This window comes from Lathamus discolor, chromosome 8, assembly GCF_037157495.1.
Source record: "Lathamus discolor isolate bLatDis1 chromosome 8, bLatDis1.hap1, whole genome shotgun sequence".
NCBI lineage: Eukaryota > Metazoa > Chordata > Aves > Psittaciformes > Psittacidae > Lathamus > Lathamus discolor.
In genome coordinates this window covers 11,634,322-11,659,684 of record NC_088891.1, presented here as the reverse complement: position 1 = coordinate 11,659,684, position 25,363 = coordinate 11,634,322, and the positions used below count along the sequence as shown (strand labels likewise).

Here is a 25,363-nt window from a genome sequence, read left to right as displayed (position 1 = left end):
AGCTTGGCGTGCACCCTTGGCTCCATGCAGAAAACAGTGCTCAACTTTTTCATTCTTGGGCTGAATTTTAGTTTGATACCACCTACCTGGTGACTTGCGTTCGTGTGCCAAAGTCCAGGGACCTCATTGACTGCAGCACTTCAATGCAGCCCATGTACTAGGGAGAGCAGAGACACAGAGAAAGGAGGGCTTTGTTAATATCTAGCATACAGGTAAGAGGAGGCTACGGAAAGAAACAAATGTGATTTTAGTCCACTAAGTATATGCAGAACCACAATCTGAATGGAAAATCAAATCAGCCATCCTAAAGCTGCTTCCTAAATAGATTTATTTACTGAAAAGTGTAGAGAAGAGCAATAAAGATACCAGTGGTTTCAACAATGAAGCATAAAAAAAGGTAAAGCCTGCTGGGGACACAAAATCCAATCATTCATTTTTCCAATTCTGCTTATTCTCAGTGATTAGCCTGTGGCACTGAGCTGGTAGGAATACATGCACATTAGAGAGAAATTCCCCCCGGAGCAGAGCGCCTCTGGAAGCAGCGCAGGACCAATGCACTCAGAGCCCCTGTGCTGAAGAGCTGAATAGTCCCTTCAGAGCAGTGGGAGGCATTACTAGGCATGAAGAAAACCACTGGCTCCATGCTGCTGCACATCTGATGACAAATAACCTCTGCAGAAGATGAAGGAAGTAGAGCTGCAATTGCAGCTCATAGCAACAGCTCTTACGAGCCTGCACTGTTAACTGACCTGCTTGAAATTAGAGGCTGACTCCCACATTTCTGTTGCATGGGACAGAGCTGAAGGCTTTTTCTGTATCGTTTGGGATCTGCATAAGTCTAATTTTCAGAAACATCAAGAATGTGATGGCATGTCAGCCCACAGACTCCTTTGATGTTATATACTAACCTACGGAACACTTTCATTTCAATGAAGTGTGCTAGGATATGTCTATCCACTGAGTTTACCTCTCCCAAAACACATTCCTAATTCCTTCAGCATGTCTGTTGATATCCATCTCTTTGCTGTTGAAGCACTCAGACATCTCCCCATTTCACAAGGCTGGCAGAGGTCTGGGTCCCCCTGCATGCCCCTCTTCCACAGTGAATTCTCCCAGAGGGAAAAGGGATTTCAGGGGCATCCTGCAGTGCTCACACAGTGCCCATGGGCTGCAGAGACGGAAGTCAAAGCCTCTGGGATACAGCAGACAACTGGGAAATCCCAGGCAGGGACATGCATGCTCTGTCCTCTTGCTCTGAATAGACAGAGGAAAGGTACCGTATTTACCTCCTCTGCCTCACTTTGTCTGTGAATTGATTTTTCTGCTGGGCCCTTCAGAGTGGGGTGGATTTGGGTATCTCTTTCAGCTTTGGAGACACTCAGAAACGAATGTGTATGTTAAAAAGAGAACATTATGTGTGCAGTCAAGCAGGGATTCCACAACAATTGTATTATCCCTACTTTGGTTTCCTTCCAGATAGCAATGTAACCCCTGGGAGAACTCCAGAATTAGGTCAGAGACCTGGAAGGACATCAATAAGAATCTGAAGGGTTAGCAGAACTGCTTCCCTAATGAACATTTAATGACTTTGAGATCTCTCTTACTTGTTAAAGATATTCCTGCTTAACGGGAACAAAGCAAACGGGCAAAATATGTCTAGAGCCTCAGCTTGTAGCACAGTGGTGACCTCTGATCCTATGGTATGAGGTCAAACATCCTGTGAGCTGGTTGGCTGCTCCTCTATCCTTGAAAAAAGGAAGATTCAGAGGAGTAGGTGAGTCATACGCTGATAAGTGAGTCCCCACTGCATCCTGAACAGATGCGTGGGAAGCTACTCTAAGCAAAGATGAAAAATCAATATTAGGTTTTTGCATAAGTGACCCTGAGTGAAGCTGAACTTATCAATGATTCACAAAAGACCATTTTTTTTTTGTCTTTAAAAGCCTGAGTAGGGAAGTGCATTAACATGGCACCTTGCTGTATCCCTCATTTATTTTAGCTGCTGTTGGTTATCCAGACCAGCACGGTTAGTAATGGCTGAACTGTCACATCTCAGCAGGAGGGCACAGAGAACCTGCAGAGCCCAGGGTAGAGGGACCTGTGGGACTGAGGCAGAGGAAGTCGGGGTCACAGAGCTGCACAGGAGCCCATGGAGCACATGAAAGGACAATGGGGTACCAGAAGCCTATTCAAAAAAACAAAAGACAGTCTCCAAGGGATTAAAAATTATTAACAAATAAACAAGGAAAAGATTAACCCCTCCAGAGCCGAGTCTGACAAGTGGTGTAGGAAAGAAAGGGGAAGGCAGCAGAAAAGGACAATGCCAGTCTCAGAGACTTCTCGTGTGCCCAGTACTCCCGGAGAGGAAGCCACAGCAGGGCACAGCCCTTGCCCCAGCCCAAGCTGTCTGCTGGTTGTCTTTATGACATGGTGATAGAGATATCGAGGGTTCAGAGGTGGTGTCCAAGGAGGGGCTTCATCTTCCCTGGCTTCAATGAGCTGCTGAGGAAAGCTGGGGAAGCTGGACACAGGCGCAAGGGTGCTCTAACCTGCCCAGGACAACAAACACAGATACAGCTGCAGAATTCAGCAATTCAGCTACCTATAATAAAATAAAATGCCAGCGCTGAAACAAGCTGAGTGCTGAAAACTTGACATGGCCAATGAAAGTGGATGCTGGACCCCCTGATCTGCTGGCAGCAGGATCAAAAGCTCCTTCCAGGACAAGAAACAGCTCTCAAGAGGGACAGGAGAGACTCACTGGCCCTGCTGGAAAGGGAACTGCTCCTCTAACTGCGACATGGGCAAAGCTGTCCCCTGTCTCCCTGCACTGGGCTGGGGAGGGCTTCAGCACCAGGGTCTGCTTCATCTCTTGGTGTTTGTATCCAGAGGGTGATCTGGGGCTGGCTGCTGTTTCCCCATGTGGGAGAGAGCAGGGTGGTTACCTAAGATGCACACATCTTTTCACATCTATTTACAAGACATGATGGAGAGTGACTACAAACAGGATGAGGGACTGTGTGGGAGGAGATGTGAAGGCACTAGGCAGAGCCCATGTGAATAAGCTTTTCAGGCACCCTCTAATCCAGACCCACGTCTCATTTCATTCCCTGCCATAACACAGTTAGTGGCTCCAGCTTGAATGACAGCCAGTGATTCACCCACAGGAATCACAGAATCATTTAGGTTGGAAAAGACCTTTAAGATCATTTAGTCCAATCATTAACCCAGCACTGCCAAGTCCAGCACTAAACCATGTCCCTAAGTGCCACGTCTACCTAATTTTTTTACATGTCTTTTAAATACCTCCAGAGATGCTGACTCCACCACTCCCTGGACAGCCTGTCCCAATGCTTGGCAACGCTGTCCATGAAAAAGTTTCCTGATACCTATCTAAACAAACCTCCCCGGTGCAACTCCAGGCCATTTCTTCTTGTCCTGTCACATGTTACTTGGGAGAAAAGACCAAGGCACACCTCACTACAGCCTCCTTTCAGGTACTTGTAGAGAGCAACAAGGTCTCACCTGAGCCTCCTTTTCACCAGAATAAACAACCCCAGTTCCCTCAGCTGCTCCTCGTCACACTTGTGCTCCAGACCCTCCACCAGTTTCATTGCCCTTCTCTGGACCTGCTCCAGCACCTCAGTGTCTGTCTTGCAGAGAGAGGCTCGAGGGTAAGTACCTCTTGCAATATTCCTCAGGTTTGTCACAGCTATAACAAACACTGGCAGGAGGCACAAGTGCTTGTGGCTGTTATGGGCACCGTTTAGAGACAACCTGAGCTCCGGATGGCAGCGTTGTGGGAAGGCATGTAGCAGGTAGAACATGAACAAGGACAAGGTAAATATCCGTCTTGTAAGTCCTGCAGCAAACTGCATACAAAGCATGTTTTGGAAGGTAACAGTGTGGGGATCAGAGCTGCCCAGGCTCCTACTGAAGTATTAATACTCAGGCTCTCTGTTATTCTCATGAGCATCTCGGGGAACAGCTGCTGATATGTGCCTTGGCTTCCTCACCAGAGCCCAAGGGACACACAGCTGTGACACAGGTGCCCTGTCACCAGCAGTCACACGGCCAAAGCTGGTTTCCCCCTGCATCACCTTGCTATACCAACCCCAGAAAGACAATCCCTGCCTCAACTCCAGCTTCTGCCTTAAGGCATTTCATTACTTCACCATATTATTGCCTCTAAAATAACTGTGGATCCTCTCCACATAAGTGCCAAATCCTCTTCAGACTCCAATTAAGCTTTTAAGGCCAAAGATCTCTGGCAGCAGCAGTCCGTGTAACATAGACCTGACTTTCCTCGTAAAATGGTCTCTGTGGAGATCCCAATCATCCCATACTTTAACAGGGCACAAGAAGCTCCACAGGGATAGGAGGTGTCTCCAAATGCCACAGAAAGAAGGTCAAAGGCCAGGGGGTAAGGACTGGGAGCAGCTCCCACAGTTGCCCAGCCCCTCAACGTCTCAGCCCCTCTTTGCCTCCAGGCAAGACCTTCCCCCTGCACCATGTTCCAGCCACCATGCTGCAGCCCTGTGCCCTTGGCTGCTTCCCAACCCTTCTGGGGTTTCATCACCAGCTCCCAGAGAAGCCTCATGGTCCCTGGGGAAATGGGCACCTTGCCCATGCTCTGATGCTGAAGCCCCCAGGCTGCATATTTAGCAACCTGCTTGTAATTAAAAGTTGAAAAAAACAACCAAGAGATTGGCCAGGACACATCAGCAATGCTGTTGCAGCTCTCCTGGGGCTGGCTCTTGCAGGCACACAGGTGCAGAAGCAACAGTAGGGAAGATGCAGGAAAGATGCAGGAAAACATTTCCCTGTTGTGCTGGGAGGCTCCTGCCAGCGACCCTCCCCTTCAGGGACATTCCCAGTGAAATGGGCTGATTCCAAATAAAACATACTGCAAGCTCACTATGAGGGTGCTGAGGAGCTGGCACAGGGTGCCCAGAGAATCTGTGGCTGCCCCATCCCTGGCAGTGTTCGAGGCCAGGCTGGACGGGGCTTGAAGCAACCTGGTCTAGTGGAAGGTGTCCCTGTCTGTGGCAGGGGGTTGGAACTGGATGAGCTTTAAGGTCCCTTCCAACCCAAACCATTCTGTGATTCTATGAAATAGAACCTGGGGAGCAGCAGGAGGTGATGAGCCCTTCCCCACTTCATATGACCTTCCCATCAAGTCTTTCTCTTTTCTTTGTTCTTTCTTGCTCACATGCTCCCCAGTGGGTGAGACCTTGGTGCTTCTTGCTCTCAGCACTGGGCCACAAACAGAAACTTGGGAAATTCCCCCAGGGTTTCATCATCTCTTCCCCTTGTCAAAAACTGAATCCTTTAAGTGTGCCTTGGCATTAGCATTCCAGTACTTAAATCTCTATAGTTCTTACTCATGGGCTGCACTGCATTGGCAACACAGGAGGCAGATCCTGTGCAGTGCGCGCTAGGCATCACACCATCCACCAGCACAGGCCGAGAGCGCAGCACCTGGAGCTGCAGTGGCCCCTGCACTGCCACCTTAAGCCACAGCCTACATGCTCATTCATTTATCTTAGCAGTCTGCTGGTGTCAAAACCTCAGCTGCTCACGTTAGTACTAGAATTTAAAGAAAAGAGAACATACATATTGTGCTTCTCCTCCCTCCACCTGCTGCATCCCAGGTGAATGTTCCAGGCTTCCTGTGGCTCCACTCACAGCAGCTGGTGCCATGCTGGGACACCATCACTTTTCGGCCAACATCCCATCAAACCAGCTGTGCTATCACTGCTGGATGCCAGGCAGACATCTCATTCCTGCCCAGGGAAAGGTGAACAAAGCTATTTTCCCAGGTAACTCTTCCCCCCTCTGGCTTGCCTGCCCTCCTGCTGCATTTGGAAAGTGATTGACTGATTCTTCTTGGCCTTGCACCTTTCTTTAGGCTTTCCTGCTTGTGAAACATCACAAAGGAAACAGATTTTGCAAGTCTTACAGCTCTTTTACTCTTGCTGGAACATTTTGATACCTCTTTTACATCAAACAGAGCTTACACACACACATACTCTTAGCACTCTGCCTGCAGCCCACCAGGGGAAACAGATGTTGGTTAATAACCCCCTGTACAGGTCGCTCCTGCGGTCCTCCTTCTATATCAGGGACAGGCATGAGGACTATGAGAGCTGCAGGAGCTCTTGGCCAGACCAGCCATTACATGAGTATTTCTGAAGCAGGTTTAGACTGCTTTCTCTGCCATTTCCCCATGGTCTGCACTGGCTCCCTCCATGCAAGCAGCAGGCAGGTTTTGACTGGGATTGCTTTTTGACAGATGAAACATAAGCACTAAAATGTACAGGGTCAGAGGTTCGGAGCACAGAGAAGGAAGTAAAGACTAGCAAATGGTGAGGTTTGGCCATAGAAAAGGAGAGGAAAAGAAAATGAGAAAGCTGCCAGGTGTGGAGGGAGCAAAAGCAGTCTTCTCTGAGCCACTGACTACTAATTAGAAGATGGTACCCATCAAGCCCAGCTCACAATTTGACAAATACCAGGAAAGGCTATTTCAGGGTGTCTTCTGCAGAAACGCAGTGGCTTCCGTACATCACTGTTACCAAGAAAATCCACCCTACAGCAGAGGAGGGCAGCTTTGGGATTCTGCCTGTTCACCTCCGAAGGCAGGAGGCGTGGGGGAGAGGTGCTGCGAGCAGCAGCAGTGGTCCCAGCATGTGTCCCACACCCTTCATGGCAGATATGACAGTGGCATGTACCAGCCCACACCTAGTGCCTGGGAGCTGCTCTGTAAGTTATAGGAAGCCCTTTTCATGGGCCTCCTTCTCCCTCCAATATGCATTTCAGGCCAGAGTAACCCCTGTTTGAATTGCAGCTTAGCTGAACTCCTCAGAGAGTCTAAAGATAGTCTTTTGGAAATGGAGGTTGTATTACCTCTGGGAGTGCCTGTGGTCCTTTTAACTCCCTCTGTTAGACACCACAGCCCTACATACGCCAGGAAACAGGAAATACATGGGAGAAGTCAGTGGTTCGGAGCACTGACTTCAGGATTGGGAACATGGAAGTCATCCTGCAGCCACCTGAGCAGTTTGCCCTGTCAGAGAATGGAAACCCCGTGAGAAGTACTCACCCGCACGCTGTAGGTTGTTCCCAGCTCCCCCGCGCTTTCACGGCTGTGTGCAAGGCTCCTGTCCTGCCTGCCCACAGGAGCAGCCTCCTCTGCTCCCCGCACAGCACAGTCACCCGCTGCCTTGGGGATTAGGGCCAACTTGTCCAGGTCGGGCTGTGGGTAAGAGGCCGACAGGCAGCTGATCTCAGGCGAGGTTGGGCTGCTCGGGATGGTAACGCACTCCGTGAGTTTAATCCTTGGCACCTCTTTCATTCCTAGGCAGAAGCTTTTCAGCCCCGGCAGATTTGACGGGTTAGCAAGTTTAATGTTAGCCATGCGGGGGATCAGTGTGCACAGGGTGCTGCAGGTGTCCTGTGGCCCCAAGGAGACATCTTCTGCCAGTAAATTAGGTGATGAAGAATGGGAAGAGGAGGAAGAACCTTTAATATTTAAAGACGTATTTTGCGTACCTTCATCAAGGGATGTTATCGAGTCATTCCTGAATCGGCTGTACTTAGCTCTGTGCAGCATTCCTGGATATCGGAATAACCATACATACAGGACGTGTCCACCGAGGCTCTGCTGGATGCGTTCTCTCATAGCCTTGGCAGGTCTGTAACTGGATCGTCTTGCATAAATTGGCTCTTGTAGATAAATTATATGGAAATCAGGCAAGTCATTAAAAACAGAAACCTATTGGCTGTTGTTACTGACTCCCTCTTGAGTGGTTTATTTTCCTCAATGGACAAGGTTTAAAAATGAATGGACACCTGGTATTTTGCAAACAGTAATAAAAGCAGCACACAGGAAAGCGCATCAGTGGTACAGCAGCTTAAGCCGAAGAGCCCCTATCCAAACTTGCCTTCATTCCTGCCTCACGCCCCGCACTAAATCCCACCTAGCTCTGAGGGCTCACAGTCGGAGCATCGTCAACCGCGGAGTCCTGGCTGCAGCAAAAGCTCAGGCATTTTCCAGCGAAGCAGGAGAGCGAGCTACGGTCTCCAACGCAGACCGGGAAGCGCCCCGCGGGGTGCCCGGCTCTCGGCATTCCCACCGCCGGCCGCCCCGGAGGCGAAGCGCATCCCCGCGCCGCGCCGCCAGGAGCAGCCCCGCTGTTTGAGGGCGAACGGGGCGCAGCGCCGGCGGCGGCAGCCCCGCGCGCTCCCGCCGGGAAGCCCTTCGGCACCGCGGTGCGCGCCCGGCGGAGCGGCAGCGCCCGGCGCGGCCCCGCCGCCGCTTTTATGAATGAAGTTTTTTTGGGTTTTTTTTTTTTTTTGTGAATGAGGCTCGGCGCGTGCGGGCGGGCAGCGCCGTGAATGGCGCTCGGCGGGCGGCCGCGGCCCGGCGGCCCCCGGGGTGCGCCTCGCAGCCAATCGCCGCCCGCCGCCAGCTCACGCGCCCTGGGCGCGCGGGGAGCGGGGCGGGGGAGCGGGACCCCCGCCGTGGGGCCTCAATTCCCGCACAAGCCCCTCTCGGCCGCCGGTCCGGCCCCCACAGCCCCCCCCCCCCCGTGATGCTCCTGCCGGAGCCAGGGCAGGGACAGGTCCCGGGGCCCCGGCTCTGCAGCTCCGCGCCCGCCTTTGGCTCTGCATTACCTCAGGCAGGAAAAAGCGCCCCGGGTTTATTTCCCCCCGTGCAAAGGCCTGGGCGCGCAGCACGAGTTACCCCGGCTCCATGGGGGGCTTCTCCGCCCGGGGCGGCACGGCGGGCGGCGGAGCGCGGCAGGAAGGGCTCTGGCCGGGAGGGAGAACCGGCCCAGCGGCCGCGCTTCCCGCCCTGTGCAGAGGTGCTTCCTCACAGCGGCCCCGGGCTCGTTCTCGCCTCACCGGCAGCGCTGCAGGGGGGCTGCCGGTGCCCGGGGGGAAGCCGTGGGCACGGAGCAGGACGGAGATAGCACAGACACTGCTTTAGCTTGAGTTTTCCTTCTTTTCTTCAAATGGAATAGAATAGAATAGACAACGTCCTGAAAGGTGCAGTGGTTTCTGCAGGAAAGCAGGGACACCACCATCCCCGTGAAATCTAGCTCAAGGAGGAAGCGGCTGCTTTTGAAGGAACCCTTGCAGGCTCAGACTGCCCCCAGAATCAAACCCAAAGGCAAAACCTGGACCAGGCACAAGTTACAAGGAGCGGCTGATGTCTTGTGAAGCTTTAGCAACAGCTTTGAGCACAAGAGAACAGAAAATGTTCAGCAGTGACTAGCAGCACTATTGATTGTACATAAAGCACAGAAATTCTCCAAGCATTAACATTTTTCTTAACGCTTTCACAGAATCATAGAATAGTTAGGGTTGGAAAGGACCTCAAGATCATCCAGTTCCACCCCCCCTGCCATGGGCAGGGACACCTCACACTAAACCATCCCACACAAGGCTTCATCCAACCTGGCCTTGAACACTGCCAGGGATGGAGCACTCACAACCTCCCTGGGCAACCCATTCCAGTGCCTCACCACCCTAACAGGAAAGAATTTCCTCCTTATATCCAATCTAAACTTCCCCTGTTTAAGTTTTAACCCGTTACCCCTTGTCCTGTCACTACAGTCCCTAATGTAGAGTCCCTCACCAGCATCCCTATAGGCCCCCTTCAGATACTGGAAGGCTGCTATGAGGTCTCCACGCCGCCTTCTCTTCTCCAGGCTTTCATTTGATGCCATGCTAGAACATGCCATCAAGAGGGCTGGAGGAAATACCCAGGATGGAATGGGGAGGCCATGGTGCCCTCACTGGTGAGGAGGAGGGACTGGAGGCAGTGTGGGCTGTATTTACCGTGAAGGGGACAATGAGGACGGGTGCTCAGGGAGATGCTGATGCCCCAAGCTCCTGTCCTGGGGACATCCCTGGTTTCTCTTTTCACTGCCATGAAAAACATGCAACCAGACCAAACAATCCTGCCCTTCCTGTGAGATCAGCCTTAGTGCCCTTCCCAGCTCTGAGCACACGATGAGGGCCTTCCTCACGTGTGGAGGTGACAGCACTGGCAAAGGGTGGCTTGGTAACCAGGATGCTCCCCCAGACCTTACACAGGTAGAGACTAGTTCATGGCTGCGGGCTGCCCCTGGCCTGTCCTCGTCTCCTGAGCCCTCCTGCCAGCTGCACGTCCCTCAGGAGGCAATTTGAGCTGTCCTTACCTGTGCAAGTGAGAAAAGGGGCAGACAGGTCCCTTGCAGCCCTGCAGCGGATGCAATCCCCAGTGTGTCCCACTGCGGCTAGGAGAGCTGGCAGGTGACAAGGGGCAACAGGATGGGCTTTAAACCAGTGATGTGGTGAAAGGAAAGCTTCTCAAGAAAAAGAATCAGTTGTGCATCAGCCTGTCCTTCCCTAAGCACTCAAGGGCTGTGGCTGGAGCCCTGCATGGCACCAGCACCTGCTGCCTCATGGCCAAACTGTTGTTGCCCATCGCAGATGCCAGAGGGGCTTTTCCCTCTCTAGAGGGAAGCCAGTACATTAACCAGCCCTCCTCGGCTCACCGGCACCAGCAAGCATGATTACAGTGTGGGAGGTGAAGAATAGCTGGTGTTTTACAGCAAGTTCCAGAGAAAAATGCAATTGTGACAAGCTCTGTTTTCAGCAGCGATCAAAAAATACAAGATCGAGAACAGAACCCAGCAAAGAGCAGCATTGTCCAAGGCATAGTAGCCATTGTGGGGAGGAAGAGGAGGGAAAAGAAAAATGCCATGCCTTTGTAAATTAAAGAGCTTTCTTATCAAGGCTAAAAACAAGATTTCTGTGTAAGATACTGGGAAATCGGCCTTTGACCAGCACAGAGAACAAAGCTCCTTTAAGCGCTGGTGAAACCAAGCCTACAGCCTTGTGTGCTGCCTAAAAGGAGCCTGTGTTTCTTGCTCACAGCTCGAGTTCCCAGTTGCTCTCAGTGCTCAGGGCCCAGGGAGCTGCCCGCTTGCTGCCCACCCAGCCGCTGCTGCCTCAGCAAGACACAGGGAGAAGTCATTCTGCCCCTCACATGGTGCTGACATGTGACGGTGTGTGCTGCCGAAGAGCTGTGCCATGCCTGTTATCTCAGGCTATGTGGGAACGCCTTTCTTGTGCAGTTATAAGCTGAAACCTCCCTCACTCGCTGTGGTACTGGCCCCATCACACCAAACCCTCCATCATGCCCTGTTTACAGCCCCAGACAATCTCTCACCCTCAAATATGCTGCATGAAAAACTGCTGTGACCCCAGTGGTGTTCTGTCACAGGGGACAGGAGCTTTGTCAGGTGTAACCACTCTGACAGGGCAGCACCATTACATATGAGCAGGAGCAAGCAGTTAACCAGCTGCAGCCACCTCTAACACCCCTTTAAAAGAGCTACAGAGAAGGAGGTAAGGTAGCAACAGCCATGTCTGCAGTATCACCCCAGGGAGCCTTTGTGGAGGAAGGGCTGATGCCAGCCCCAGGCACCCTTGGGAGTGACACCACTTCTGATCTGGGGCTGTGAGACCACAGGTCTAGCAGGCAGTTAACACTGCTGTGCTACCCTCCCTTTGCAGCACAGGCGCCAGGGAAAGCAGATGCAGGGACACAGATGTGGTGCTTGCTGGCAACTGGAGAGCCGAAGGCAAATTGGGGAGCAATGTAGAAGAGAGCAGCCAGCTCATCAGTCTCGCACGAGGAGCATGTGTGGGCAGCACAGGGAGCAGAGCTGTCGCCCACCCAGAGCACACCCGCGAAGCAGTCCCACTCCTGAAGGAGCCCAGAGGAAGCCGTTTCTGCCCCTTGCAAACAGCACAACAGAGCTCAGCCCTTCTGTTAAAACACAGGGTAAACGGGGGAATTTTTTCCTGTATAAATAGCAACAGCAGCATTAATTTATGCTGAGGTGCACAGAGCTGATCTGCCTTCCTTCCTCATTGACATGCCTGGCTGATGCTGGTAGAAATCAGCAAAGTGCTACAGAACAGCAGGAAAGCCCCATAACCAGCAGTGTGGTGTCAGGTACTTACAGGAAGCACTGAAGCAGGCTTATTTGCACTAACGGAAGTCATGCACAGCCTCTGCTTCATTTCAAAGGAGAGCAATTTATTTTCCCACACACTGAATCATTGTCACTGGTTTATCTCCCATAGGTACCTTTCCCTTGTTCTGAATGGGTTAAGACCAGGTGTATTTGATAAGTGCAGCCCACCTGCTTTTCAGGAGAGTCAGAGGGGGTTTGCCTGGGCTGAAGACAGAGCTGGGAGCTAAGGGGTTTCGAAAGGACAAAAGCACAACCCTGGATATAGAAGCAGAGTCAGAGATTAGACTGACACTGCTTTTCTCCTGTTCTATCTCTGAAGCATCCAACAGTGCTGAACCCAGAAAAGAAGTCCCAGGGTGACTTACAGACAAGTTGCAATGTTCCTTCTTGGCACCACACTGTGTTTTGCTCAGCCCAGTTTAACCATTCACAACATTGCTTTGTCCAAAACCACAGCTATGGGACAGCAGAAGGCAGGGCTGGCCTGGGCAAAGGACCCATCCCTGCAGCTGAGCATGGGCATAGAAGGACCCAGCATGGCATGCAACAGGGCTAGTCTAGACATGCTGCATGTCCTCCCTTTTCGCCTCCTCTTTGCCTGGCAACATGGCCACCTTCTTCAAATACTGCTGGGCTTTGCCTTTTCCACCAAGAGAGACCCCACAGCACGGGGGAAGAGCAGCAGGCTGGAATCTCCTGAGTAAGGGCCCAAAAATCAGAGCCAGAAGGTTGCTCCACAGCCAGCACAAAGCCAGTGCTTGCACCTCTGAGGAAAAGCAGTCAAACATAAACCCCATGTGCCTCAGGCTATCTCAGCGTTTAAGAACCACAAGCTGAACACTGGAGGAGGGCACAGCATGAGGGACCCCACAGCTGTCCCTCCTGTGAGGTGGATGATACCAGCCTCTGGGCCTCAACAAGGGTGTACTGACCACATCACAGCTAGTCAGAGCTGCTGCAAGCCACCACAAAACAACGTTACCCTAACCACTGCTTTCTGAAAGGAGAGCTGCATGCTAAGAGCCTGAAGATACATTCAGCAGCACTTGCTGGCTTGCCTCAGCATTGCTTGCAAGGAGGCCAAGCGGTCATGAGCAAAACCCAGCATCACCCGATGTCCATTGTACCACAAAGTGCTGGAAGCAACTGCAGATGAAGCATCCGGTACCTGATGTGCTCAAAGCTGGCTCTGGCTTTGTGCACAGCTACACAGCAGGAAGGATACAGAGACAAATTTCAGCCTAAAAGTAGCCTCCAGCTTCATCTCTGCGGAATTACCCACCATGTGAAACAAGTTTCAGCAACAGCCCCACAAAATTACCATCAGCTCAAAAGGAAGTTGGAAGCAGTCGCACTTCAATGGCATCAAGCAGTAGCAGGCAGGGAACATTCTTTCCCGCATTTCAGCTGCAAGCTATATTTTTGTAGAGCAGTCCACTAGCACATATTTGAAAAGAATAAATCCCACAACACAGCTGAACTTCTCCCAGTGTCTCCTTAGCTGTGCAGAAGAGACCCAAGGAAACCCTGAAGGATACACCCTCACTGAGCATCTCCTCCTTCCATCTTAGACAGTTGCCTTTAACTTGGCTGTAATAAATCAGAACGGAAACCTTGACATTGGGGCACCTTTGATTGTTTCACTTTTGTTAAACTGCTCTTCCTCTACAATCCACATTCCTCCATAAGGAAGGCTTTGCAAGAGCTTCTTCCAGTTCTTGCTCCCCACAGCCTTTTTGCCAAACATCCTCACCTCTCCAGTGCTCACCTACTCCTCGAGACAGTCGATAGCAGAAGGGACACTCACCTTCTCAACTGCAGCTGGCAACCATCCGTTAGTTTGAAATTATACTCTCATGGACAGAATCCATCTGAAGACGTACCCTTCCATTGCAAGAAATCGATTATAATGATCCAAATAACTTATGTTTAGGTTTTTTTTCCCTTCAAAGATGCTGCAAAACTTTTGGAAAAGTGTAAACAATCCCCACAAGCATGGAGTGATGTTTATTATTGCTTTATAACTCTGCAAGAAATGAGTAACCTACTATAGAGGCATGAAGCCTTATAGAATGACAAAGTTGTTTTGCATTTAGTGTGAACACCCATTAACTTTCCCCACAAACACCGATGGAACCACTGCCTGCATGGAGCTGCTGCAGCAGCCTCCAGGGAAACCCAACTACCAATGGCTGCCACACAGATAACCGTAGGAAACGTAGTTTACTCCGCACCCTTCCACACAAGAGCAAGTCTGTTATCAGCATTACACCATTGCTAAACTACTCTTTACTCAAAGTACGATCCTTGGAAAACACCAAATAGAGCCAGGCACTTTAGACACTGACCAGATGGACACCCACCCACATCCGCCTCCAAGAGCGCTCACCAACACTAGTGTGAAACCAGGATCCAGCAGCTACGAGCACAGCAGCATCCTGGAGCTGTTGCCAGGAAGTACATTCCAGCTTCGGTTTCCCTGTATTTTGTACTGTTCGCTAACTCAAAAGACCCCAAAAGGTCAACAGACTTCAGCTGCATCATCTGCTTTAGGGATTCGCGTGGGTTTTTTTAAGGCATTATTGAACAACAAAGTACTATTTTTTTTAAATTCCTCCCTTTTACACAGAGGGATCCTAAAAACCTGAAAGCAAGTCCTAAGAGCAGTACTTGTTGCATAAATAGTACAGGTTAACCAACAGGGGTCTCTCTGCGCATTACAGACATGCAGATTCACGATCTCTCGTGACCTTCAGTGCAGCAATAGTGGGAGCAGTTTTGTTCTTGTGGTGGGGGTGCACCTTTTACAAAACTCCCCATAGAGGCAAGGAACTCTCCTCAGGGGCGCTACAAAATGGTTCATGGTTCTTTAGCCATGAAGAAATAGAGAAGAGAATTCAGTTTGTGAGGCTTTGGAGCAATAAATATTTTTGTGATTTCCACAGCACAAGTCACACGGTGCCACCTTCTTTTTTGTTCTTTCCAAAACTCTAGCCGGGTGAAGACACAGGCAAAAACCCAGATGTGAGGAACAATTGTGATGACAACTGATTAGCACGTACAGAGTACAGTTTATAACAGAAGCACTTTCAGCAGAAGACAATTGCAATAGCAGAACTGAAACACGAACTTAAGGCACATAAATAGAAAATTCAAAATTACAGGATGAAGCTGTATCCTTTATGAATTGCTACAAATATTCTCACACGTGGGAGTTGCAAAACCAGTTAATGACACTGCAGTTACCAGTGAGTCACTGGAGAACAGGGGACAACATGCTGAGAACTTCATGTTATTTTCCAAAGGTGACTTCATCCATCAGGATAACAATAAAGGCAGGTCAACTTGCACTGTTGTATATTAGCAGCATGCAAGAAATTCTAGCTTCTGGAGGTACTGTGGTTATTTCTGCTCACTTACTCTTAAGTAAAAAGTTCTTTCCAATTCAATAGAATCACAGCCAGGTTTGGGTTAGAAGGAACCTTAAAGCTCGTATCTAGCTCCAAATGCACTGACACAGGCTGAGACACCTTCCAGTAGCGCAGGTTGCTCCAAGCCCCATTCTGCCCGGCCTTGAACACTGCCAGGGATGGGACAGCCACAGCTTCTCTGGGCAACCTGTGCCAGCACCTCACCACCCTCACAATAAAATATTGTGGGCCTAGTTCAGCCTTATGGTCTCCAAAGAATGGCAGGGTTTTTCTGTATTTTTCCAGTCATCACTAAGATGATGTGTGACAAAAAGGACCGGGCTCCATAACATGAGAATCCCTCTGCTAACCCCGTTTTTCTCTTCAGCCTCCCTGGCAGTCACCTCTCAGTCTGGGTGACCTGAGGGCTCAGCTCCCTGCGCTGGGGCCGAGGCCAGGAGCCCCAACATGGCTTCTCCACCCTGTGGCCAAGTACGGTGTAACACAGACCTTCACCTCCCGTAGTGCCAGGGCAGCGTCTGCAAACAAACGCAGGGTAAAGTAGTTGTGAACACACATACCACAGTAATAAAGCTGTAAATTTCTACAATCATTTTTATTAGTTATGGAAGAATTCCCCACTAGTATTTACATAGTGCAAAAAAGCTGTTATTACTCCAAAAAGTACGGTAGACAGAACAATTATCCTTCATACAGCAAAAAAGAAATGGAACAAAACCCTTCATATTGTATTTCATAATGATTTTTCTACTGCTTTAACCTAAATATTACTATAAATTTTAAGACATTAAAGATTAAACAGCTTTCCTTAGTAGAATCTATTCAAAAGTAAAATATATGAACTATTTATCAACATTTAGAAGGTGGGCTGTGCCAACTGGGTTTCTACTTTCGGCTTTATCATTCATTGGCGAGGAAGTTTTGGGTTTGACATTCCTGTATTTCCTTATGTGTGGCAGGGTGGGTAGCAGACCCACGTTACGTGTTTCTATGGCTTACTTCTGCTGGTTTTTGTTTCATTAACTAGTTGTCATGTCCAATTTTTAAATGGCTAACATTGACATCAACTCAGTAAACTTTCATTAGTTGGCACAACTTCACAGGAAATACTTAATGACAGTTCAGCAAACAGCAGCTTTTCAAACAATAATACTTTGTACATATGTATTTAAAGTAACATTATTAAAATTGAAGCTTGTGTTAAAGAACTGGACAGAATCACATTGTGTAAGCTCCCACCCACCCAAATAAGCATAAAGACACCTCTTATCTTTACCAGAAGAACACCAACAAGTGCATTACTGAACATTTTCTATAGTAAGTTTTTTAAAACACAGGTCAATACCTTCTGTCACTGTTTAGCTCCAGTCTTACAACTACCTGCGCACAACTTAAGCAGATAAACAGGCCATCGATCTAAGCCAGTGGAACTAATGCTCTTAAGCATGTGCTCGCAGGATCAGGTCCCTAACCATACCCAGACATTGTTACTTGGTCCATCTAAGGACAAAGTTCTCCAGATTTTTCCCTTTTATATATTTGTAATCCACTTTGACAGAGATACTGAAAGTATTCATATAAATAGGCTGTATACATAGACACCTCTACCAGATTTAAAGATCCCTACCCCTACCACAGATACATTAGTTTGGATTTTACCAGATAAATTAAGTGGTGAAATAATTTCTATAAAGAATGTCTTAAGAAAAGTAGATTTGTTTTCCGAATAATCATTTTCACAACGAAAATATCTATACACCTGCAACTACAGAAACACCTCTTCCTGGGGACAGCAACAACCTGTATAGTACACTGCACACCTTTATACTGAAATAGAAATTCAGCTACTTGTAAAAGAAAAAATAAATCATGGTATTGTAAAACATTTGTAGACTTCCTTTCTAAATTCTGGTGATAACAGAATCAAGATTACCACAGTGAGATACTCTCTTCAAGTGCTTCAAGTGGCAAGGAACTTCCCTAATTTTAGATGCAAACGGATCACTCCCAAAGGAATTGCAATTTCATTCTCAGAGTTATTGCTCATTCCCAGCTTATCAAAAGGAAGCACTAAAACCAGTTTCCTGTACTCAGTTTCAGTTTGCTCCTCTAAGGGTGATCTGCCACATTTGAAAAAGAGACTAGTTCCTTATTTGCTGGCAAATTGAGAGATACTAGAAGTGCTGTATCACCATCAAGAACTCTATTAAACCTGTAGCAAAACTGCAGTTAAATAGTGGGCTGAATATTACAAGACTTCTTTGATACAAACGTCAGAAAATTTTAAAATGACAGTCCAAGTTCAGAAAAGACATATAAAAAGATGCGCCTTTGATGTTCGTACTTCAAGATCAAAAGTTATTTGAATCACTGGCACTGAAAAAGCAGAAGGAAAAATTACAAACACCTTTGTTTTTTTGATGTTCTGGTGAAGTTTTGCCCTCAGTGCATACATGGATCTCAGCTGGTGTCGAGACGTGCTTACACATCCAAGGGCAAGTTTTGCTTGTCAGCAGTTCAAACACTTATCATTTCCTAAAGCAAAAACTCTTTCAAAACATACAGACGGTAGAAATCTGCCATTTTACATACAGTAAAAGGTTTAACATTCAGGAGGCATCATTCCTTAGTCTTAGTTTTCCTATAAAATGCCTGTTGTAACATCTAGGAAGATTACATTAAGGAACTAAGAACATGACAGAACAGCCATTTGTCCTAGCAGCTCTCTATACTGCTTATCTACATAGCATTTGCTATGCCTATCAAAGCATTATTTACATAATACACACAGTTTCTATTATACTCATTAGCATCCAAAAAACCCAGGGGTAGATGATTTCTAAACCTGGAGTCTTATTTTCCCAGTGCAACTTAAAATGCCAGCATCACTAGTACTATAAGCGTTGGTCCCATATTAATATGTGTGGATTAAATACCTAACTAAGCTATTCGTTTCTTGTGGGTTTGGTTTTTTTTCAGCCTACCCAGAGGATTTTTATGCATTTTGATACAAATGATCAAGAAAAATCAAGTGAAATTAAAAGAAACATACATTTACTATGAAAGTGTTACTCATGTGAATTACTCTTTGGCTACTCTTGTAGTGAAGCTCTTGCTGCTGGCAGTTTCAGTACTTCCCTTGCCAATGTAAGACAAAAATGGAATATATACTCCTTACATGCAGTGTTTAGACACATACTCCATCTTCAATCTAAAATGAATTCATTAATGGATTTTGCTTAAATAATCAGAACAAAACATGGAACAATTCTCCAGCGACATGTATGCTTCAGAGAGGGCGTATTTTTTTCCTTTTACCTCAGAACCACTGAAATACCTCCCCATACTACAGGGCACTTCCTCCTTTCCTGGAAAACTACTTCCTTTTCTACTCTAGAGATCAACTCCCAAAGCTGCTACAACTGCCAGAACAAAGAGAGGTCACATTTTGAGTAAGAATTGTTAAGATACACCCTGAACTCAACACAGGGGTGGCCAAGATCAGAGCATGCAGATGAATGCGTATATACGCTGAGCCACCACACTGTTCACACTTGTTGCTAAAGGATTATTCTTGCTTTTTGCAATGTTACGTAGGTTACAATATGCAAAACAGCATTCCTGAGGTAAGTGACAGGAGAAAGAGGAAGTCCTCAAGTTTACTAAGAGCCCTGGATAGAGATTATGGTTAGTGACTCACTTTGTGTGGTTTGGCAGACAGCAACTCTGGAGAGAAAAGAGGAATTTTTGTTTTCTTTGCTGTTTTTTAATGCCATATTTTCACCTTGGAAAAAAAACACAAAACAAAACCACCACACAAAACCCACACCCCAAAATATTAATTATATCCCTCTGGTTTAAAGTTTTTCTGGAATCAGAGTTGTTGTAGCTTATTGTAACCATCTCAACTATCATCAGCTTTTTAATGATGCATTCACCGAGACCAACTGAAAAGCTACATCTTGGCATAAGAATCATGCATAGATTTCTCTACTATTTACTTTGCATTAAGACTGCAAATGGGGTTTTACAGCTTTTCTTTGAAGGAAATTAAAATTTTACTTCTAGATGGAACCAGAAAATCATAGTCAAATACACTGATGTGCCTGGCATAACGGCATAACACCAATGTAAAGGGTTGGTCATTTGTCAGTCTTAACATAGGTTATCTGTGTGAAAATGAGCCAAATGGTCACATCTTAATGAATGTTGCTTAAAACTGATCAGTTACAAGATGTTTCCTTTTACAAAAGATCACACGAATACTTACTGACAAATTTTCCACACAGTTTCTATTCTGGGAAAAAGATACTGATTAAAAGCTAAGTTAGTTCTTAAATCAAGTAACAGAGCTACAAAAATATTGTTGTGAATTAAATACACATATTAAATGTTTAACAGTGCAAAATGTTGAGATGAAGTGTACGAAATAATGGCTGCAACCTTTACAACAGTTAGTTTTAATTTTATTTCTAAAAAGTTCCTGAGTTCCTGCTTATTTTTTACGGCATATAGATGGAATCTGTGTGTTCTTTATTCAAAGAACTACAAATTGTGGGTTTATGTTGAGTGGTACTTGCATGCTTATCATTTGTCCATTCCTCACCATCAGTGACTGGATCAGCCTGCTCAGAAGTCTCTAATTCTTCCTCTTCACTTTGTTCTGTGTTGTCTTCAGCACCACTAAGGGTCTTCCCAAGCTGAAGAGTCTCCATAGTTCTCTGGGTCTCTGAAACCCAAGATTCAATCCTGCTGTTAAGCTGAACCTCTGCAGAGATTGGTTCATGGGTATAATCCTCATCATCATCTTCCTCCTCCTCTTCCTCCTCTTCTAGCATTCCAGGTACAAGAGTACTGGTGGTACTGGTCATGGAGGAATTCAAAAGGTCTCGGCAGCTGCCATCCAGTGATCCTGTTTCTGTACTCTGCTGTGAGGCCCATTCCAGATTGTCATCTGGTTTCACCTCATCTTTGTCACCTGGTGCGGCTTTTCCATGATTTGTTGCTGAGGTAGTGCCAGTTGTAGCCAAAGGTGGTTGTTTATTAACAGTGGCTTTTTCAATTTGACCATTACCAGCTTTTTCTGTTACCGCAGTCTTACATGAGGATTCTCTCTCATTTTCAGAGGTTTCTAACCCATCAGATGTTTCCACCATATTTCTCCAGTTTGTTTCTACAAGTTTCAAAAGAAGTTTAAGTAGAAAACATTAATTCTATCAAAAAAGAATTTTCTCTGAACACCCCAGAACTGTTTAAGTAGCAGTAAGAGCTAATGATTTTAATATTATTCTGTGCTTGCAAGAAAAATTTCAATTAGAAAACAGAAGAGAAGAAAGAGAGACAACAGAAAGAGCTGAGAATAACTCTAGGTTTTCACAGTATCCTTAACCAGACATTACAAAGTTGAAAGTTTGTGGACTTAGTTTCCTGTGTAAACTGTGGAAGCACTGGATGTATCAGTGAGTGTGGTCAAGGAGGTTACTCTCAAGTATAACTTAAAACCAGAAAACTGCTACAGTATTAAGTCATCTGCTTAAGAATTTTTTGAAAAAATGTTTAACAAGTAAGTCTAAGACACCACAAAAGAATTAATTAAAACCAAAATTATTTTCTTTTTAATACACCATAAGACTGAAAAAAGAGGTTGTCTGACTTCAAACAAGCATTCTCCTTTTTAGCCCCTCTGTCATCTCGGCTTAAGCAACTGGCTACATAAATCTGCCTTTTGCTCACACTAGAATCGCTCACTGCCATCTCAAGTTTCAATAATTAAGCTACGTATCCTTTCTTCAGAGACCTCAATAATTTAGTTCCTACCCTCTGTCATTAGTTTTTCCTCAATCATACAATAATCAATTCTGCATTTGGTACCAGTGCTACACCAGTTCACTAGAACTGGAAAAGACACCTCCACTGATGCGAGTTAGGTAACTAACGCTTCTGAGGATTAGAAATTTGAATTACTATTTTTATATAGTTCAGAGGAAAAAAAAAATTGCTTACAGAAGTCCCTGAAGTCTAACACATTTTCTCTTCTCCCTGAAAACTACAGAACACTGTAATTTATGAAGAAATACTATATTTTTGGCTACAGTTGGCAATAAGCATCATTTGGAAAAATCAAGCTTCTAGTTCCAAAAGTAAGTTTTAGCACACTTACCATATTCTTTCTCATTCACTTCAGATATGGGTTCAGAAATAACACTACAGAATGAGATAGCACTTGCTGCAGAAGGGTTACGAGAATGGCCCATATGATGAGGTGCCTTCTTGACATTCTTCAGGGCTTCTTCTGCCTGCTCCTGTTCCATTGCAGCAACCATATCTCTGTATGCTTTTCTGGCCTCTTCAGTCAGTGATACCAGCTTATTAAACAGGTCCTAAGTACAAAGGCAGTTTTTATAATCAGTAGCTCTTACTAATAATTTCCAGTTTAAATTACTCCTTTTAGTCAGAGGTATACCACATAGTAAGCCTTAAGCTTGTTAGTACCAAATACCTTTACTTCAACTACAAATTATTCTATGTATTAAATAAAAATACCACCCCGTGTTTATGCAGCTTTGAGGAAACATAAAAGATACTGGATTTTTTTTTTTTTAATTTTAATCATTTCAGAGAGTTTTGGCATTTAAATCTATTTGAAAGCTACAAAGATGTTGCAACTGAAGTATTTCAACACAGCCTCTCAGTTCTGTAAACAGCGTCTTCCAAAGAAAAACACACTCATATAGGTCAGGTCAGGGCCATTATCAAATGCATATTAGTTAGGTGGGCTCTCTATGCCAAATAAATTCTTAAAGGCACATAACTATTTACTCCAGCCATTTACATGAATGGATTTACTCACCTCAGCACCAGAGTAGTTGAAGATACCCACTACACTAACAGGAACCAGCTTGTTCACACAACGCCCAAGAGCTTTACGGCCAAGAGCAAAGACAAAAGGAATTTCTTGTTCCCGTGCCATGGCTATTACATTATATAGAGCCTCATCCAGTCCACCTTGGAGAAAGCAATTTTAAATACATACCTGGTCAGTTAAAGTCATAGTAAGGTGCTATACAACACCATCATATCTGAACTGAAACTGGTCAGTAAAACTTCAATACATACAATCACCAGCTACTCTGTCCTACAGGATAACAAACTGTATGTTTCAAGTATAATCGGTACAGATCTAGGCAACATTCTCTATTAGTCCTGCATACAAATCAGAATTTTTCACAGCTCTTTTCTTGAGCAGAGCTTTGCTATTCTCCTATCTCAGGATGCCTCTATCTACACTTCTGACTGTAGCAAAATGTGTTGGCTAACTAAACAATTGACATTCCTCTCAAGGAATCCTCCCTAAGAGCATCCAAAGCTCAGAACTCTAGCTATATCAAAGACTGAACAGAATAAAATTGAAGTCTACTGTATTGGTTGTAATATCTGGTTTTCTTTATAAAGCTTTTCACCTCTCATGAACAAGTTTATTCCAGAATTGAGTAGAAGAGAATGAATGTAGAGTGGCAATTACATAATTGATTCTGGGCGTTATATTATACATAGGAACTAAAAAATGTTTAGACCACACTAATCAGCATAAGAGAACTGTAAACAGTTAAATACACCACTTATTTTCATCATTTATACCTTTTGACTGGATTTTCTCGCAGTTGGGAGATATGATTACACACTTAATCTTATTTAGCTTCATATGCTTAGTAACCTCGCGCAACCCCATAACAAGTCTTCTCCTTGCTTTAGCTCTCATGGGATCCTTTTGATAAATACGTTCCTGGAAGCTGACAAGTTCTTGCAACAGGAGAGTCACACACTCATCTATTTCCTTACTTAGCACTTGGTTACAGTATCTGTCAATTCAAAAAACATCCAATATTAGCATAGTACATAATCAATACTACTGCACCAAGCTTTTTCTTTTACCAAGTAATTTTACTTCCTTGGAACAGTTACTAAACTGCTATTAAAAGTTATTAAAAGGATTTAAGACAGCAGACTGTATACTGTAAGATAAAAATCCATCCAGGCAAATTTGTATTTCCACTAACATCCCTCACCTCAAGAAGTCAGTCAAAAAGAGTATTAAAAACAAAATACCAAAAATACTATACTAGGCTCCATAACCCACTATTCCTTAATTTGCTTCTCTATAAAGGAAAAAGCAGTGATACAGTAAGAATGACTATTACAATATTTTCAGCATTCATAAGTATTCCATCCCATCCAAAGTGTACGTAGCCCTCCTTTAAAAAATATTTTTTGGAGAATACTTCCACCTAGCTTATATGTTGCAGCAACGAAAGTAGTTCAACATGCAGATGTGTACATACATACACACACACACATTTGTGTATGTATACACATGCACAGAGCAAGCCACCTATGGCAAAAAAGAGCACTTACAGAAACTTCTATTGATGAAAGGGTAGGTTATGTTCATTAAACTCCCCCTAAGCCTACTACAGCTATCCACACTTAACAGACAAAGATGACTGAAGCACGAGCCTTGAATTTATATTAATAATGCAGAACTCTTACTCTCTGAATCTCTTGCTGTGAATTTTGGTTATTGCGGAAGATGCCATTGGACTGCCTATTCCAGAACTAGCAGGGGAACCTTGCGACACTGGGGTCATGCAGTATGGAGAATTCTGACTTGCTGGTGAAAGCGAAGTATCACTAGTCATGCTTAGTCCAGTTTCTGAAAGACAATTGTGAAACATAAAAGGTGAAGACGTTTTCATATAAAAGAAACAGCATCATACTTCTGGATCACTCCCTTGCTTTTCCCAAATTATGTTCTGAAAAACCAAACAGCGTTCTTCCCTGGAGTTGGGGACAAGGGGGGGATCAGGACAAAACAAGCACATAGCCAACATTCAGCATGGGTTGGATAAATAAGCAATGTTTGATTATTCATTTAAAATTTCCAAAGCTTGGTTCAGGAAACTGATAGAACAGACAGAAAAGGTTGCCTAAATACAACTTCTTCCAGTATTTCTTTACTCTTTAAATATATATAATATTTAGCTAACTTATTCCTAGAATATTTAAGCTTTTCACACTTAAGTAAGGCAGGTTACTCAGAAGAAGTTTTGAACAAATCCAGCTGGAATCTTGCCAGACACCTCCTCCCTGCCCAAATATGTCAAAAAGTCTCTGGAGTTTCCCAGTTGCTCAGAGCTGTTGCTGCAAATCAATGATCCAGACACTGCAGTTGACTGGCAAGACTATTTAATAAGACTGTAAACACTTATTTACAGTTTGCAACTTCTGTATCTGGAAAACTTCCAGTCTGCTCATTATTATAAACCACTGTGATCAACATGGCACGGTCGACAACACGTCACATTTTGTCTGCTTAACAAAAATGCTAGGAACTCTGACATGTTGGGAACATCCACTGAAGAGGAATGAATCAGAAGTCTGTATGAAGATTACGTACTTAGAACCCATACTGCACTCAGCCTTCCACAACTGAGGGACAGACAAGGCATTTTAGAAGAGGGCTCTGACTTTTAGTATTTAATAATGTTAAAAAAGTTCAAAGATAACATCAATAAATTATGTTGCATAAGACAAAGACAAAATATTGAAATAAGCGATTTAGTGCATTTGGGTGGGAGAAAATGGGAGATCAAGAGATAGAGACCAACCTTCTTGAGAGGCCAGCTCCTGAGACTGATCAGCAGTCACATTTATATGAACGTCTTTTGGCTCATCAGATCCCAACAGGCTGTGGTCAGATGACAAACGGCCCTTCTTCTCTTCTCTCTCTTTCAAAATGATCTAGGAACAAAACCAACAGCTCTCAGTATCTGAAAACTGCAGGTAACTAAAGAAAAATGTCTTTCTCCTGAATGTAACACAAACAAGTTGTTTTGA

The 25,363-nt window shown here is 45.6% G+C and overlaps 2 protein-coding genes across 9 annotated transcripts in view; both read right to left on the bottom strand.

Annotated features, from left to right (window-relative positions):
• SHC4 (SHC adaptor protein 4) overlaps positions 1–8,425 on the bottom strand; it is a 32,003-nt gene extending 23,578 nt beyond the window's left edge. The window contains exons 1-3 of one of the 7 annotated variants that reach the window (XM_065688162.1): positions 7,552–8,418; positions 7,103–7,476; positions 87–157 (exon numbers count right to left, since the gene is read on the bottom strand). In XM_065688162.1, coding sequence (XP_065544234.1) covers positions 87–157; positions 7,103–7,476; positions 7,552–7,681 — 575 coding nt within the window. In that variant the 5' untranslated portion in view covers positions 7,682–8,418. Of the gene's footprint in view, positions 1–86; positions 158–5,616; positions 5,787–7,102 lie in introns of all 7 variants that reach the window. The other 6 variants (XM_065688163.1, XM_065688165.1, XR_010614535.1 and 3 more) reach the window with 6 other exon arrangements.
• A 7,620-nt stretch (positions 8,426–16,045) lies between these two features.
• Positions 16,046–25,363, bottom strand: part of SECISBP2L (SECIS binding protein 2 like) — a 30,067-nt gene continuing 20,749 nt past the window's right edge. For both annotated transcript variants that reach the window (XM_065688313.1, XM_065688314.1), the window contains exons 13-18: positions 25,135–25,267; positions 24,017–24,179; positions 23,108–23,328; positions 22,320–22,474; positions 21,630–21,849; positions 16,046–20,642 (exon numbers count right to left, since the gene is read on the bottom strand). In XM_065688313.1, the coding sequence (XP_065544385.1) occupies positions 19,972–20,642; positions 21,630–21,849; positions 22,320–22,474; positions 23,108–23,328; positions 24,017–24,179; positions 25,135–25,267 (1,563 nt within the window). In that variant the 3' untranslated portion in view covers positions 16,046–19,971. The remainder of the gene's footprint in view (positions 20,643–21,629; positions 21,850–22,319; positions 22,475–23,107; positions 23,329–24,016; positions 24,180–25,134; positions 25,268–25,363) is intronic.